Genomic DNA, 14,888 nt, shown 5'->3' on the forward strand with positions numbered 1-14,888 from the left:
ATAACGAACTGTTGAAAATTTAGAGGGTCAGTACGAAGCCACGACAGCACGGTCCTTGAATCACACCATAAAAATTTCTGACTTATGGAAAAACGATGTGCGTTACATATCGAATTCATAAGTCTCACCCCTAGAACAGCAGCCTGCAATTCTAACCTCGGAATTGATAATGGTCGCCTTGGAGCAACTTTGGTTTTAGCGCTTACTATGGCCGTTTCGATTTTATTTTCGTATTCAATGCGAAAGTAAGACACGGCAGCATATGCATTCTCGCTTGCATCGACGAATGTGTGAAGTTGAATTGACGTTTTAGTTTGGTTCAAGTTAAGAGAATAACATCTTGGAATCTGGAGTTCAGCAACTTGAGGCAACAACATCTGCCACCACACGGCGATTCACTTTTAACTCATCATCGGACAATTTTATTGCATAACCTTTGCTTACTAAATTCAAAATCTGCTCATTTAAATTTTCACTCAGCCGAACATCCTTTTGAATTTTTCGATCTAGTATTTGAAAACGATTAAACGCCATGGAATAGTTGTCAGGCAAATTGAATTTATCGTACTTCCAAAGAAGACCGACTTCATATTTTTTTTTGATACGAACACACGTTTCTTCAAGAATTCTGATGGCCTTTTTTTCTTCTGTGGATACCATTTGAAGCGTTGGAATGCGTACACCGATGTTTTCAATTGAAAAGAAGTTTTCTACAAGTTGATGAAGCTCTGTATCATTCTGGTTTTGAAATATATTCAATGCAAATTCAGTGTTTTTAAAATTTGTTTGTATGTCTTTTTCAGGACCATGAACACACCAACCTAGGCGCGTTTTAGTCACCATTGGTTCGGACCAGTTGCCTTCAAACACTCTCATTGATACGCCAAGTTTCCAATTGTCCATTCCAATAAGAATTCTTGGTTGAGCCATGTCATACGAAGGAATAGGCAAACCTCTCATGTACGAATAACGATTTTGCATAATATGACTCGATACGGATTGTTTTGGTAGCCCTAAATTTTTTACGGTGCGAACGTTGTGGAGGGTGAATCTCTGGCATCCTTCAGAGGAACCTGATATGCCAAATATGACGATACGTGAGTTTTCTTCAACGCGTGTAGTTTCGGAAGTCCACTTTAAACAAAGATTTTCGGACCTCCCTGCAAGGTTCAGGTCACAAGCGAGTTCATCGTCAATCAACGTCAGGGATGAGCCTCCGTCCAGGAAAGCAAAGGTGTTACACGTTTTATTTATTCCATAAAGCTTCACTGGAATAATTCTAAAAAGGATATTGTTTTGTATATTATCGTCGCAGCGGTTGTAATGGCATCCTAAAGTTGAGCCAATTTGCATCCTGGGGGGAGTACTATCAGCAGCTGAATTATGTAAAAGCTTGTGATGTTTTCTTGTGCATCCGTCCACTCCACACAATAGTGTTGATCGACATCGCGCGTGAGGGTGTTTTTTTAAGCACGTGTGACATAAATTGTTCTTTTTTACGGCATTCCATCTTTCAGAACGTCCATATCGTTTGAATTCGTAGCAGAAATCCAATGGATGGAAATCGTTACAGACATAACATTGTCTCGTGCTACTTTCACGATCTATGTTTGATGTAGGTGCTTTGACTACGTCGTGAGTGAAGAAGTGATTACTACGTCGTTCCAGTTTGTCTGTGCGCACGATTGGCGTTGTGACGGTACAAGCAGCTTCCGCAATTTCGCTTAACCAATTTGAAAACTCTGGCAGTGTGGGTGATTGTAAATCTTTTGAAAATAGGGCCCAGTTCAACAAAAGATGTGGAGTAAGCTTATCAACAAATTCCTTGAGAAGCGTGGGGTTGTTCAAGTGGGCTGTCATCTGTGATGCTTCCATTACGGCACACACATTTTGGATCGCGAGCACATATTCTATAAGCGTTTCCATTTTATCAGCTTTAGGAGGTGCTTGGTTTTTTGCTTTGGCAATCATGGCGTGAAGTACGTGCTCTGGTCTACCGAAACGCATTCGAAGAGTTTTAATTATATCTGGCACCATCGATGGCAATAAGAGGCGATTCTTTACTGTCTCAAGTGCACTGCCACGTAGGCATTTTTGCAGGCGCATTAAGTTTTCGGCGTGAGTATAACCGGCGAGGTTTGTGCTGTGCTCAAAGGAACTTATAAAAATTGGCCACTCCTCAGGATGACCATGGAAGAGTGGCAGGTCCTTTGATATCACTTGTCGAGTCGCTAACTGAGATGGTAAAAGCGTATTTTGTTGAGGTTCGGAATAAGTAGGGTGAATTTGACCACTTGGTGTAGGGTTTTCTACTTGTAATGGAACAAGGTTGCTTGGGTTGGGCTGCTTTTGAGGAACGATAACAGGTTTTGGTTGTATTTTTTCTTTAGCAAGGGAAGGGTGTTAGCTGCACCAGAGACTGGGATATTAGCTGGGGTATCTTGGACCCATTTTTCTGTTAATTGGCTACGATCTACCGACTTACCTTGGATGTTTTCTTCATCTGAACTGCTTAGTTCTTCGAGAATTTTGTACTTATCTGTTAAGTACTTTTGCAAGTTTGGTTCTCGAAGGACTTTTTCTTCTTCGAGTATTTTCAAGATAAGATCTCTTCTTTTCCGGGATTTGGATGTTTCCTTGGACGCCACAGTGGAGATGATGGAACGAGCAGGTGAATGGTGGCTTGATGACCTTTGACAGGCTTCGCATACCCAACTTCTGTCGTTAACAGAAGAACCGACGTTGACGCATTGGAAATGAAACCATGTGGAGCATTTGTCGCAAGCTACCATTTCAGGAATGTCGGGCTCAAGGCAGAGCTTACAACTATTACCAGCATTTGGCGTTGATGTTGATTTTGGAGCAGATTTGCTCGACATAACTTGTATAATCAGTCAAGAATTTTTAAGAAATGTTAAGACGAAAACCAAGCTTTTATAGTCGCAAAAGAAATACTTTTTTTTTTTTTTTATATAGCGGCTTAAATTTATTTATGAAATTTATTTAGTTTATTTATATATGTACATATTTTTATAATGTGTTTTCATATTATATTACCTTGGTTTACAATTTGTATTTTAATATTTTACTTTAAAATAATTTTACAAAAAGAAAGGTTTTTAAATATTTCAATATGTAGTCTTTCTATTCAGATTTCGGATACAAAAATGAGGTAAAGGAAAGCGAAATAGGTTAAGTTGAGTTTTGCACATTGCAAATTGCAACAGCTGCAATAAAGGTCAGGGTTGTCTTCGAAGTATTGGGTAAACTTACTGCGACAATGCAGATGTCGCTAACACGCTGGCTCTTACCAGGCTTCAAATCTAATTAATTCGCTTTTATTCAATGGGATGCGACTTCATTCTTCCGAAATCAGTTCTTTCACTTCATGTTTCCTTAACCGCAGCTAAAAAAGAGTACCATAAACTTGCGCGGTTATTAGAATGAAAAAATATGGACCACCAATATTAGTGTTGTACTTAAATAAAGAGTTCATGGTTACTGAAACATCCTCAATTTAAGCAACTGCATAAATTCTTATACAGTTTCTTTTATCGAGAGCGTACTGCATTACACATATTTTTAAATGGCATATTCTATCTATTGCGAACACATTTAAAAAAAAAATGTACAGCCCATGTTTATTTGCTATGCATGCTTAGGAAATAGCTGTAATCGCCAAAGAACGTAAAAGTAACAGTTTTCCGGGAATCCTTCCCATACATACCTGAAAATAACTAAATTTTAATGGAATTACCGATTCTGATGCATTGTACAATGTACATTCCTTCCACCGGATGCACTGTACATTTTCAAAAGATTTCTCACATCGATTTTTTTTTTTCAAAATACCAAAAGCTTACCAACTGGCTATAGGTATATTTATTTACCAGAATGTAGTCACGTTTCAATGGAACTTCCTAAAGGAACGCCTTTAAATTCATACCTTTCTCCATCAAGTGGAAGTCTCCTTGAGCATGTGTACAAAAATTATACAAAAATACCGTCATGCATTCAGGGCAGGACATGGCACAGCACACAGGGCCACACGGCACACACAATAAATTTGAAGAAAAGAAAACAAAAAAACGCAATTTATCTGTCAAATATTGATCTATTTGTGTTGTACCTACCTTCCCCAAAAAACTGAAAAACACAGCCAACAAAATTCACGAAACTCACACAAAAAATCTTTGAAAAAGAGGTTTTTCCTTGAAATTTTCGGTATAACCCTTATACGAAGTAAAAGCAAAATATGTGTATCACCGGATTTACTTGCTTCCGGTGTATTCTTCGATTTATATTCATTCTGAAATTCAATTTTTGCCATTCACCGGATGTGTGTTTCTAAAAGCTCCAAACTTCGATGTTCGATGTGGCCTTTAGGCACATAAACGACATTCCCACACTCTTTTCAAAATATCTTGTTATCAACTTCGGCGAGGCACAAATCTATCGGTCTTGTTTGGAAGAGCAAAACATATATGTACTTAACCTATAACAAACCAAAGTGTTTCATAAATTCCCCTCACATGAATCCAACATCCTTTTCATTTCAACCCCCAGAATCAGCCCCAACACCAACCCCTTCCACACCAAGGTATAAGGTATCCGACACATCATTTTATAACACACTTTATCGTTACATTATTCATTGCCACAGGCGGAAGCCTAATTTCCTCAGCCTTCAGCAGCAGCAGAATTTATCTTCCACAGCTTATCCGAAATTTCTTTTTCACATAACCACACATAAGTGACGTAAATGAGTTCGCAGTAACTCATTCTTCCCGAATCCCCGTCTCCTGACACAGTTCCTCAATGTGCTGTCCACATCTCGAAAGTCCTTAATAGATCGTAAAACCTTTGCAAAAGCAAAGCATTCACGGTGGTGGTGGTGTCAGACTAGCCATTAGTTTGATTGCCCACAGCCTTGATGTTGACCATGTGAAACGTGAAATATTAGGCAACTGAGATAGCGGGAGTTCTGTCTTGTATAACTTCTATAGCATTGCCTGGGGTCCTGCAGATGGAAACGAAATAAAAAGCAAAAATTCTGTATTATCATCAGGTGTCCTGGCTGACACAATGATGACGCTCTATTAAAGTGTGCATTTGGTTTTAGCCGTAACGAACAGTTCTTATTCTATCGTCGTCGTCGTCATTTTGTAAAAGAATTGATCTTTTTTCAACGTTGATGTTTAGCATTGCGTTGGCAAGGATGACATTTGTCAAATAGCCATGATGTGGCTTTTAACGAAATTATTTGTTTTTGCTGAGCTGTACCGCAGTTATTGCCTCCAAGGATCTAAAAAGACTGAATTCCTTTTCTCAAGGTTTAAATATCTCACAAGGAACAGTTGGTCTTGGTAAACAGGAAATGCTCTTTTTTAAGGGTATTGAAAAGACAAGCCTGATGCTGCAGGACGGATGAAAATATGTATACAAGGAGTACATTATGGGGAAGACATTGTTGATGTTTGTTATTATTTCCGCTTATCCCTTGAAGTTTTGCAGAGTGTACATTGTAGATACGTGTCTTATAAATTTTCTTCAATTTAATGGAAAAGCATCTTCTTTTTTGTCCTGATAAAATTTCCTTTCAGGCAAAAGTGTGGATTGGAAATTGACATAATTTTATTGAAAATGCATGTACGATATATGTACAGAAGATATGTGATACCCGGAAAGAAAATTATGAAACTCATCATCGAAGAGAGTTTGGAGTTTAAATTGATGTTGTGTCCTTGAAAAAGTTAGTTTTAGTTGTGCTTTTCAAGCAGAATGATGAATAGAAATTAGTTGCAAACAATAATAGAAATTATTTCTACTTGAGTGGCTATCAAAATTGTTTTTGTTTATAACTTTCATTTGCCCAGATGTGCTTATAATAATTTTCAACACACAAAATGTATGTAGATAAGAAATAGAGTATAATAATTTGATTAAATTTGTACAACAATCTTTTAGTTTGAGGAGAAATTCAAAGCTAACGATAGAATTAAAAAGAAGTGTGTTTCTGGAATTAGATTTGCCCCACTTTGAGTCAACTATTAATTGATAATTGACAAATATAAAAGGTTAAGATTTGATAAGCTCCAGGCTGATGAACACAACTATGAAAAGTGAAATCAAGGGTCAAACTAGAAGTTTTAATCAGATGTTCTTTTATGTTCTTTCTAACATCTACGATACTTTCTATTACCATCTAGAAGACTCCTGGCTGTTTCAATTACAATGGTCGACAAGGTTTTGTAAATGAAAATCTAATTTTGTACTTAAATTTGATTTCTACTTTGAAATCACTCTATATTTTAGTCGAGGTTTTTGCCATATAACCTTTTAAAATTACCTACATGAGGCTTTCTTAGACTATGTAAATTCATTTGCAAATCTATAATATTTCAACCATTGGGATCGTTACATTGTATCGAATGACAAACAAAACGAATCGAAATGACAAAATCTCGAAACATTTTTGATTCGACTTTTTGACTTTACATTTTTAAATAGTTGAAATTTACACACATCATTATTTGCAGGTTACAATTTATACTCTCAGTTGAACAAGAATAAATGTTTAAATTTCAATAATGAAAACATGCATAAGAAAAAATTTTGTTTTATGTATAAGGATACAAAAATCCAATAAAATATTTAGACAATTAAAGCACAAACAGGCAAAACTAAAAGCCAGATTTGGCAAGAATTTTTTATTAAAATCTATTTTCCCCGCGTTATCCTAGTTTCTTCAAACTTCGGATTTTTGTTTTCAAAAAAAATGCTATGATTCTTTGTCCAATATTACAATTATTAAGAATCAACTTTATTTTGTGTTTTGGGTAAATATAGTTAAAATTGATCAGTAAAAGACAAACATCGAGGAAAACTATGGACCTTGAATTGGGGGATCTACAGTGGTCGGCATAACTATTTTGGGAGAGTGAATATCTTGTTATTTTGATATTTAAAAGATTTTTTTTGGCCAAATTAAAATAGGAATTGGATCTTAGGCAACAAATGGAGTATTTGATGGCACAGTTATTTTATTATAATTAGATTAATTTAGATTCTGTTATGTGATAATTAATTTTGAAAGTTTTATTTTAACTTAAAAAAAAACACAATTTGTAGAACATAAAACTAAATTATTGATAAATTAGTACCAAATGCGTCTCCTTTAGCACCTATGACTTTTTGAAGATTCTACAAGTTTCCGGAGCATTTCTTGAGGTATTTCTTCCCAGAGAGTTTTCACCTCAAAAATAGTTTCATCCTTCCTAGGACTCAATGAGTCTATTGCCAGATGGAAATGCGTTCTTAATTAACACATCTAAATATTTACTTTGGTTCTATCGATTGGGACTAGGTGCCTTTGACCGTTTGCAGAAATGCATCCAGAAAACATTACTGATCCACCACCATGGGACATGGTCTGCAAGACTGGAGCAAACTTTGTATGCATTTCTTTCCGCATTCGAGCAGATTCCTTTTTAGGTGATCCATGAAACTCAATTTAACTTTCATTAGTCCATAAAACTTTGTTCCAGAAGCTAAGAGGCTTATTTACATATTCTCTTGCGAATTTCAATCTTTGAAATTTGTTCTTAGGAGTTAAAAATGGTATCTTTCTTACGGAATACGTCCCAAAATTATATTCTTTGAGACGTCTCCTAATTGTTCTTTCACTAACGGAACTTTTTTGGAGGGATTACATTTCAAGCTCCAAGCTTTTAGGGGTTAATGCAGGATTTTTGGTGAATTCTCTCAAAATGTGCCTGCCCTCTTTTAGATTAGTTTTTTCGCAGCCTTAATGAATTCAACTTTTTGATATATGCTTTAAATTTGTAAACAACATTTTTTTAGCTTACCAAGCATATAGAAGAACATCCGTCAAAATAGTTTTGTCACTCAGAAAATAGCACTTTAAATACAAAAAGAGCAGCCTTGCAGCAAAACACCATTGAAATGACTGAGTTTGACCATCACGTGATCTATTATAACATACTTATTAATTTGTTATCGATTTGCTCTCTTAAAACTTTAACCCTTATAAATTATTATCAAAAGAGCGAGAAATGTACGGTACATCTGTCAAAATAGTTACGCCGACCACTGTATGTAGTTTTTAATTTGTTTACTAATTTCGAAAAAGTGAAAGTCATGAAATTTTTTGGAAAAGAGATTACCTACATAAAAACTTTGCATAATTATATCAATTCTTGACAACGTTTAAGTAATGAGAGTACCATTTTTATAATATAACTAGCGGCTCGGTACGTGCTTCGCTACGTATATAAATACGTATTCGCATAGTAATAACAAAAAATATTATTAAGTTCATTTATTCAAACAAAAAAATATTTTAAACTGCTAGCTATTTAAAAGTCCAAATGACAAAAATGATATATTGTTTATATTATATTTATCAGCAAAGAGTAAAAACTAAAAAATAAAAAGAATTGGGTGCTCTTACTATGGTGGGTCTATATGGGATAGTATAAATCAGTTGGATAAACAATATTTTTAGTTTTTCCATTTCGAGCATGAATCAATAAACAGTTGGGTATACCGACTTTCGAACAGGCAACATAAAGTTGGCCATATGAATAACATGATTCCTCCAAATTGACACCACAAACGTGAAGTGTTTGCCCTTGGGTCTTATTTATGAACATCGCAAATGATAAACGCACAGGATATTGTAATATTTTGAATTCAAATGTCATATCAGTTGGAATCAGAGGAATACACGGTATCAAAAAACCTTCTCCTTTTGATTTGCCAGTTAAGATTGTAGCTTTAATCAAATTTGGAAATAACTTCTTCACTACCAATCTGGTGCCATTACACAGTTTCGGGCGGATTAATAAAGAACCAATTTTTAGGTTCAAGCAAGGCGGTGGTATACCAGTTGGTTCGAATGAATTTAAAAGTTCAATTGGAAAATTCATTGCCTCATCTTGATTCATAACACTGTCAATTGATTTATATGTCGTGACGACACCTGGCAGTTTCGATTGAATTTGAAAATTAATAGCATTGATATGAATGTTTTTCGGTGCTAAAATGGTGCGTTCTCTCAACCAATCTATAGATTGCGCAATTGTATACAAAAATTGTTCGGTAAAGTGATCAATCCGTTGGTATTGTCGGTTGGTATTTTGCCATCACCAATTTCTAACAACAGGTGTTTATTTCATCAGTAGGAATTTATCGAGGAAGGACAGGAAATGCAGTAGCAATTCCCGAAGATGCAAGTGTTAATTCAATTTTCTATTCCGATCAAATAGTCGCTAAAATCAATGCCTTCGTTCTACATTTCCAAGGTAATCAACAATTCGGGATTTCTTTAAGTATTTGTACAAATTGTTTGTATATGGGAGTATAGAAAGATGTTGATCTTACACCTTTTCAAGATATTTTTTTAAAATTTTCTCTACGTACAAACCTTCTCTGCACTTCCACGAATAATTCAAGACCAAAATTAGCCAAATCGGTAAAGGCATTGTTGAGTTATAAAATTACAACGAAAAGTGGCATTGATTTTTATATATATAGATAGAATATTACTTAAAATCAAATTTGGGACAGTATCAACATTCGCACCATTCTAGATTTTTGCACTCGAGTTCTCAATTTGGTTTTGTTCAGAATTTTCAATTCTTGATTTTTGTATAGTGATTTTTGCATTCTAAATTATGGTTTTTGAGATTCCGTGGTTATTTCGTACCTATCAATACATTGTTTCAATATTGAGTGTTTTTCCAGAATCATGAGAAGTTTTGCTGATTGTTTTCTTTGGCTTGAAAGCTGATAACATCAAACTGTTTTCAAGTTCCTGTTACTCTTTTAGTAATAGTCCATCGACTAAACAACGCTTCCAAGTTGTTAAAATTTTCTTTGAAGCGTTCTAGACCATATTCAAGTAACCATTGGCCACCACTGACTTAAGATTTATTGGAAAAAGTAGTGAAAAATTGAACTTATGAAATATATTGAAAACATAGTTAAAATAAAAACAATACATTTATTCAAACAATATTTTATTCTTGAATTATTATTTAACTCTTTCAGCCACGCATTTACGAAGACTACTTTATAAAAGTAATACATGCAGTTTTTACTGAATAACAGTTTTATTATTTATTTATTATTTAGAATTTCTTTTCGCCTTTGCTGTAGACAGTTCTTCGGAAGTCTTTGGTGTTTAGTAAATCAAATTCTGGGTGATGTTCCTTTGGGAGTTCTTTGTAAAGCAAAAAACCATTTACGACAGCGTAGTCTAATAAGTGAAAAAATATTTGATGCCATCGTTTGTGGGACTTCCTGTCGATAACACAGTCAGGTTTAGTAGGTCAAATTTATCCACATAGGTCAAATCACGGCGGCGTCTGAACAAGTCATATAAGTCCAGTTCCCATTGCTTTCTCTACTACATACAACACCTGTTTTTGTCGGATCTAAATAATTGATTAGAATTAAAACTTAAACGTTGTCTAGGTCTAAACTGCAAACACTTTTATCATCTGAAGGAAAGTAAGCCATTTGACCTTCATTCAGAACACGTGTCATTCTGCTAATGTGGCATTCAATTTCTTCGAAGACATTATTGAATCACCATATTACTCTTGTTTTTTTTTCAAATTAAGTTTTTAGTAAATTACAAACAAAAACACTAAAATCATAATATGCGAAGCTTTCACACCTTTTTCACAGAATTTTACCGTTATTTAAGGTGGAAATATATTTTAAACACCCGCGAATAGACCTGAAAGAAAAAAATAAAGCTTTCGAAAAAATCATTATATGTTGAACTGAATCATTTAAATCTAAGAAGTTTTTAAAAGACAATAGCAAAATGAAAAAGTTAAGGGTTTTCTTATTTTTCAGATATTTTCAAATAAATATAAAAGCAATTTTGAAACCGTTTATTCTTAAAATATGGGAATATTGAAATCACCAAAGAATAGCGTCCAAATTTTATCATAACTGCATATAAACCCATATAACCTATTTTCGAAAACTAAGGAACTGAAGTGGTTTAAAATGTATCTAGAAAGTCGACACACAAATTTGTTATTTTCAAAATCATTACGTAATTTATTGTTAAGAAAAAGTTATGATGTGGTTTACTTTAGACTTAAAAACACCGTCTCTGTTTTTGTCTCAATATATCTAAAGAGATATATTCCATTTATTTATGTGGCAAGATTCGCATTCAGGACAGCTAAATCCTTTGATAAAATTTTGTTTGATTTGATGGGCAGGAAACCAAATTAATATTACCGTAAAAAATTATTTGTTTCCTAGAAGTACTCCTTTAAATTATCTTGAATTACAAAACTTATGTTGTAATAAATGTAGGGATTATCTTAAGATCTTAACAACACAACGGCAACGTGTAGATTATTCTTGATTGAAAAGGTTAAATAAATAATGAAAATGATGTAAAGTGTAATTTTAATAAACAACATGTAATGGAAATTCTGTAGTTTCAAATTTCGATTACAAACGTTTTTCTTGGAATAAATGAAAAAGTCTTTTCAGCATAATACTTATCTCAAAGTAAAATAACGTTCCTTCGATTAAGAATAGGAATGGAATAAGAGATCTAGTTTTATTATGTCAAATCAGCATCATCATCAGCATATGTGTGTTCTTATTTCCAATTTCTTTCAATGAAATTATATGGATCGGAATCACGTGTCTCCGATTGAAGTCGATTTCTAGAAAAAATAATAGACAGTCACATTGTGTGATAGAAGTTGGTAAAGTTTATTACGAGTGTGCATAATATTTCAAAAAGTTGAAACGATATTCGGATATCGTACTTTGGATTCGTAATAAAAACTCACGTTTTTCTGTAGTTTCTAGGCCTTCATTTTATTATCCAAAACAAGTCCTTCCTTATAACATTTTTAGACGATTGTTAGCAGACGCACCCAGTAAAATCCCCCAACTTTTCGTTATACAAATATTCTTCCATATCAAAAAGCGTCTGAGAAGTTTTAAGCACCTAAACGTGGGCAAGTAAGTATTTATATCTACTTGCCCAAGCCTACATCCTTAATGGTTTAAAAGTTAATAAAACCACGACGTTGAAAGTTCAACTCAAGAGCTAAAGCAACAACAGAAATATCGTATGGTTCGCTGACTGAAATAACAACAAATAAGGCAAAACTGTGAAGGAGTTTTCCAAAACAAAGCAAAACAAAAAAAAAAACATTTTACCCATTCTTCCTGTGGGAGCAGGTTCCGGTTGAGATTTTTGTATTGTTTTTCTTTTCTCAAAGCACACAAACACTCAGGCAAAGTTCAAAGTTAAATAAATCCTTCAAAAAGCTAAAGGACTTTGAACAAAAAATTTAAGAATTATTTACAACAAAACGAAAAGCAACAATGAGTTAAATAAATTTAAAAAATAAATAAAAATTCTATGAAAAAACTTTTTTGTTTTTGTAAAGTGCTAAGAGCACACAAAAAACTTATATGTAGAACATAATAAAACAAAGGAGGCAACCTTAAGAAGTGCTTTAATTTTCGAAGGACTCTTTTTAACAACTGTAAACGATTATATTTTCTTTTGTTGGTCTTTTGTTTCGTGAGCGTATTTATTTTGCAATTAATTTGTATTTAAAAAGACACCCAGCCTTGGGCACATTTTTATCCATTTCTGCAGTTTAAGAAAAAGGTTTTTCCTGTAACAATTTGTTTTTAATTTAATTGTAATTGGCTCGCATCTAGAAGTGCCATTTTGAGTGACAGGATTCGAGGAAAACAACCTAATCATATTTTTGTGTGGAAAAAAACGCGTCGTCATCGTGTTTGTCGTCCTTTGTGAGTCCCTAATAAATTCTACAAAGCACGAATTGAAGAAACCCTAAACATGTGTGTTACAAAGTCTACAAAATTTTAATACAAAATACCAAACCTAAGTATCCTAAAATTGCATTTATGCTTGTGACATTTTGGGTGAAAATCCTCAATCAGGAATATTTCGTCCTTTTTGGGGTTTGTTAAGCTCTACAAAGTGATACACAGACACGGTACACGAACAGCATGAAATATCACTTTCCATCAAATTTATTGAATTAGAGAAGTTTGGGAAAAACCGAGCAGGACAATGGAATGGTCATCCTAATTTATCGAACCTTCGTAAGTTAGAAGAAAATAAAAACAGATTCAAGTTTTTGTGAATGTGGAAGTTTGGAATTGGCAAATGTCTTGAATGTCCTGTAACAAAGAAATGTGTCTGTCGTCGATATCCTTGATTACTTCATGAAGTTTTTTTCTTTTTAGTTTTTATTAAGGATCGTCTGTGGAAATGACTACAACACGGATGATTGGTTGGGTCTTTTTTGTTGTATTGGCTTCCGATGTGAGTATAATGTATATTTTTATCCTCGAATGAACTGTCCAAAGGTTTGATTAATGAGCAAGGTTTTGGGTACACACATAAATTGTTTAGCTTGGGTCGCAAATAAAACATTAACTTTAGGTATGGAAGGTATATAGACGTAATTTTTCTAGATTAACGTTTATAACGTTTATAGCTTTTTGATGGGTTTTAAATGTGAAGAGCTCTTATTAAGTTAAGGTTTAGGCTGTTAGTCATTTTTGTTTTGTTTTTTTTTTTTTGTGTCTTTTTGTCTTGCTTCAAGCTTTTGTTTGATAAAGTTTTATTTTAGGGTTGCACACCATACATTATTTTAATTTAAGGTCTTTTTTTGTCTTTTGTAGAATTTTGATCTTTTATTATTATGACGAGGTGAGGTTGAGGATTTTTATTTAATGGAAAAACCACAAGTTGCTTCTTGTTTTATGCTTCAAAAAGGTTTTCCGTTATAATTTCGCTTTGTTTATTTATTTGATGTCATTTATAAAGAGAATTTATTAGGGTAAAACGAGGGCATTGTGCGTTAGAGGTGAAACTTAACTACTGTACCCATCCTTATTACAATAAGGACTGCCTTCTCATAATACGTGTGCCTTATTTCAAAAGAAAGAACAAAATATTTATACGTTATAAATTTAAATAGAAATGAAAATGAAGTGCAAACTATGCCATTTTAAATGAACATTATCTTGACGAGGTTTAGACTCTGTCAGTCATTTACAAAAACAAAACTCTTTACTTTCTAATTTTCTTTTAATTTGGTTTATAATCGATCGTTTTAGTCTTTAAATATCTTTTGAATTGTCGACGTAAACTTTGCTTTTAAAATTTGGCGGCTTAAGTAGGGACAGCGTAATGGCCAAGAGAGTCGCAGTTACTGGAGATTAAACTCCCTGGAAACTTCTAACGCAGTTTTGTCAAAACATTTAACAGTTTACATTAAAGTCCTCTTTAAACGCGAAAATTCCAGAGCTGCAAATTGTTCACGGGCGATTGGCCAGAAATGACTAGCTGTGTTCACTTTTTAAAGTTTTCAACGGTTGCGAGTGTGACTGACTACCTTCGACCAGATTTTGGCGTAAAAGTTGTTTTAACCGGTCTTCTAAAGGACATATAGAACATAGATAGATAGACACATTTATTTCTTCCTATTAAAGTTTAACAGTAATTCTTACTTAAGAATAAGGACTTGGCAATTCTGCCGTCTGCCTGATTTGACATTTCATAATACAAGAAAAATATTAAAAGTAAAATTTAAAATTTCAACTCGTGCTCTAAGGACATAACTTATAGCTTCGGACGATAATTCATTATTGAAATAGTTAGCTTCTGATGGTAATTGGTGATTGAGGTTCGTATAGGTGTTCCTGGTGGATGTTGACGAAGCTTTAGAGAGATGCTGATTGTAATTTCTTTCATCTATTTAAGCAGTAACATTTGCAAACATAGAGCTCCATTCATCTACATTAAACTCCAATAAAGTTAAGTTAGC

At 33.8% G+C, this 14,888-nt stretch overlaps 2 protein-coding genes across 3 annotated transcripts in view; one reads left to right on the top strand and one right to left on the bottom strand.

Moving 5' to 3' along the window:
- Positions 1-14,888, top strand: part of LOC129942846 (prolactin-releasing peptide receptor) — a 141,751-nt gene that overhangs the window by 98,648 nt on the left and 28,215 nt on the right. The window lies entirely within an intron of this gene.
- On the bottom strand, positions 355-2,879 carry LOC129952301 (uncharacterized). The gene is made up of 2 exons (XM_056064822.1): positions 2,486-2,879; positions 355-2,384 (listed from the first exon to the last, which is right to left on the bottom strand). Exons 1-2 carry the CDS (start codon positions 2,877-2,879, stop codon positions 355-357), a joined length of 2,424 nt encoding a protein of 807 aa, XP_055920797.1.

This window comes from Eupeodes corollae, chromosome 1 (assembly GCF_945859685.1).
Source record: "Eupeodes corollae chromosome 1, idEupCoro1.1, whole genome shotgun sequence".
NCBI lineage: Eukaryota > Metazoa > Arthropoda > Insecta > Diptera > Syrphidae > Eupeodes > Eupeodes corollae.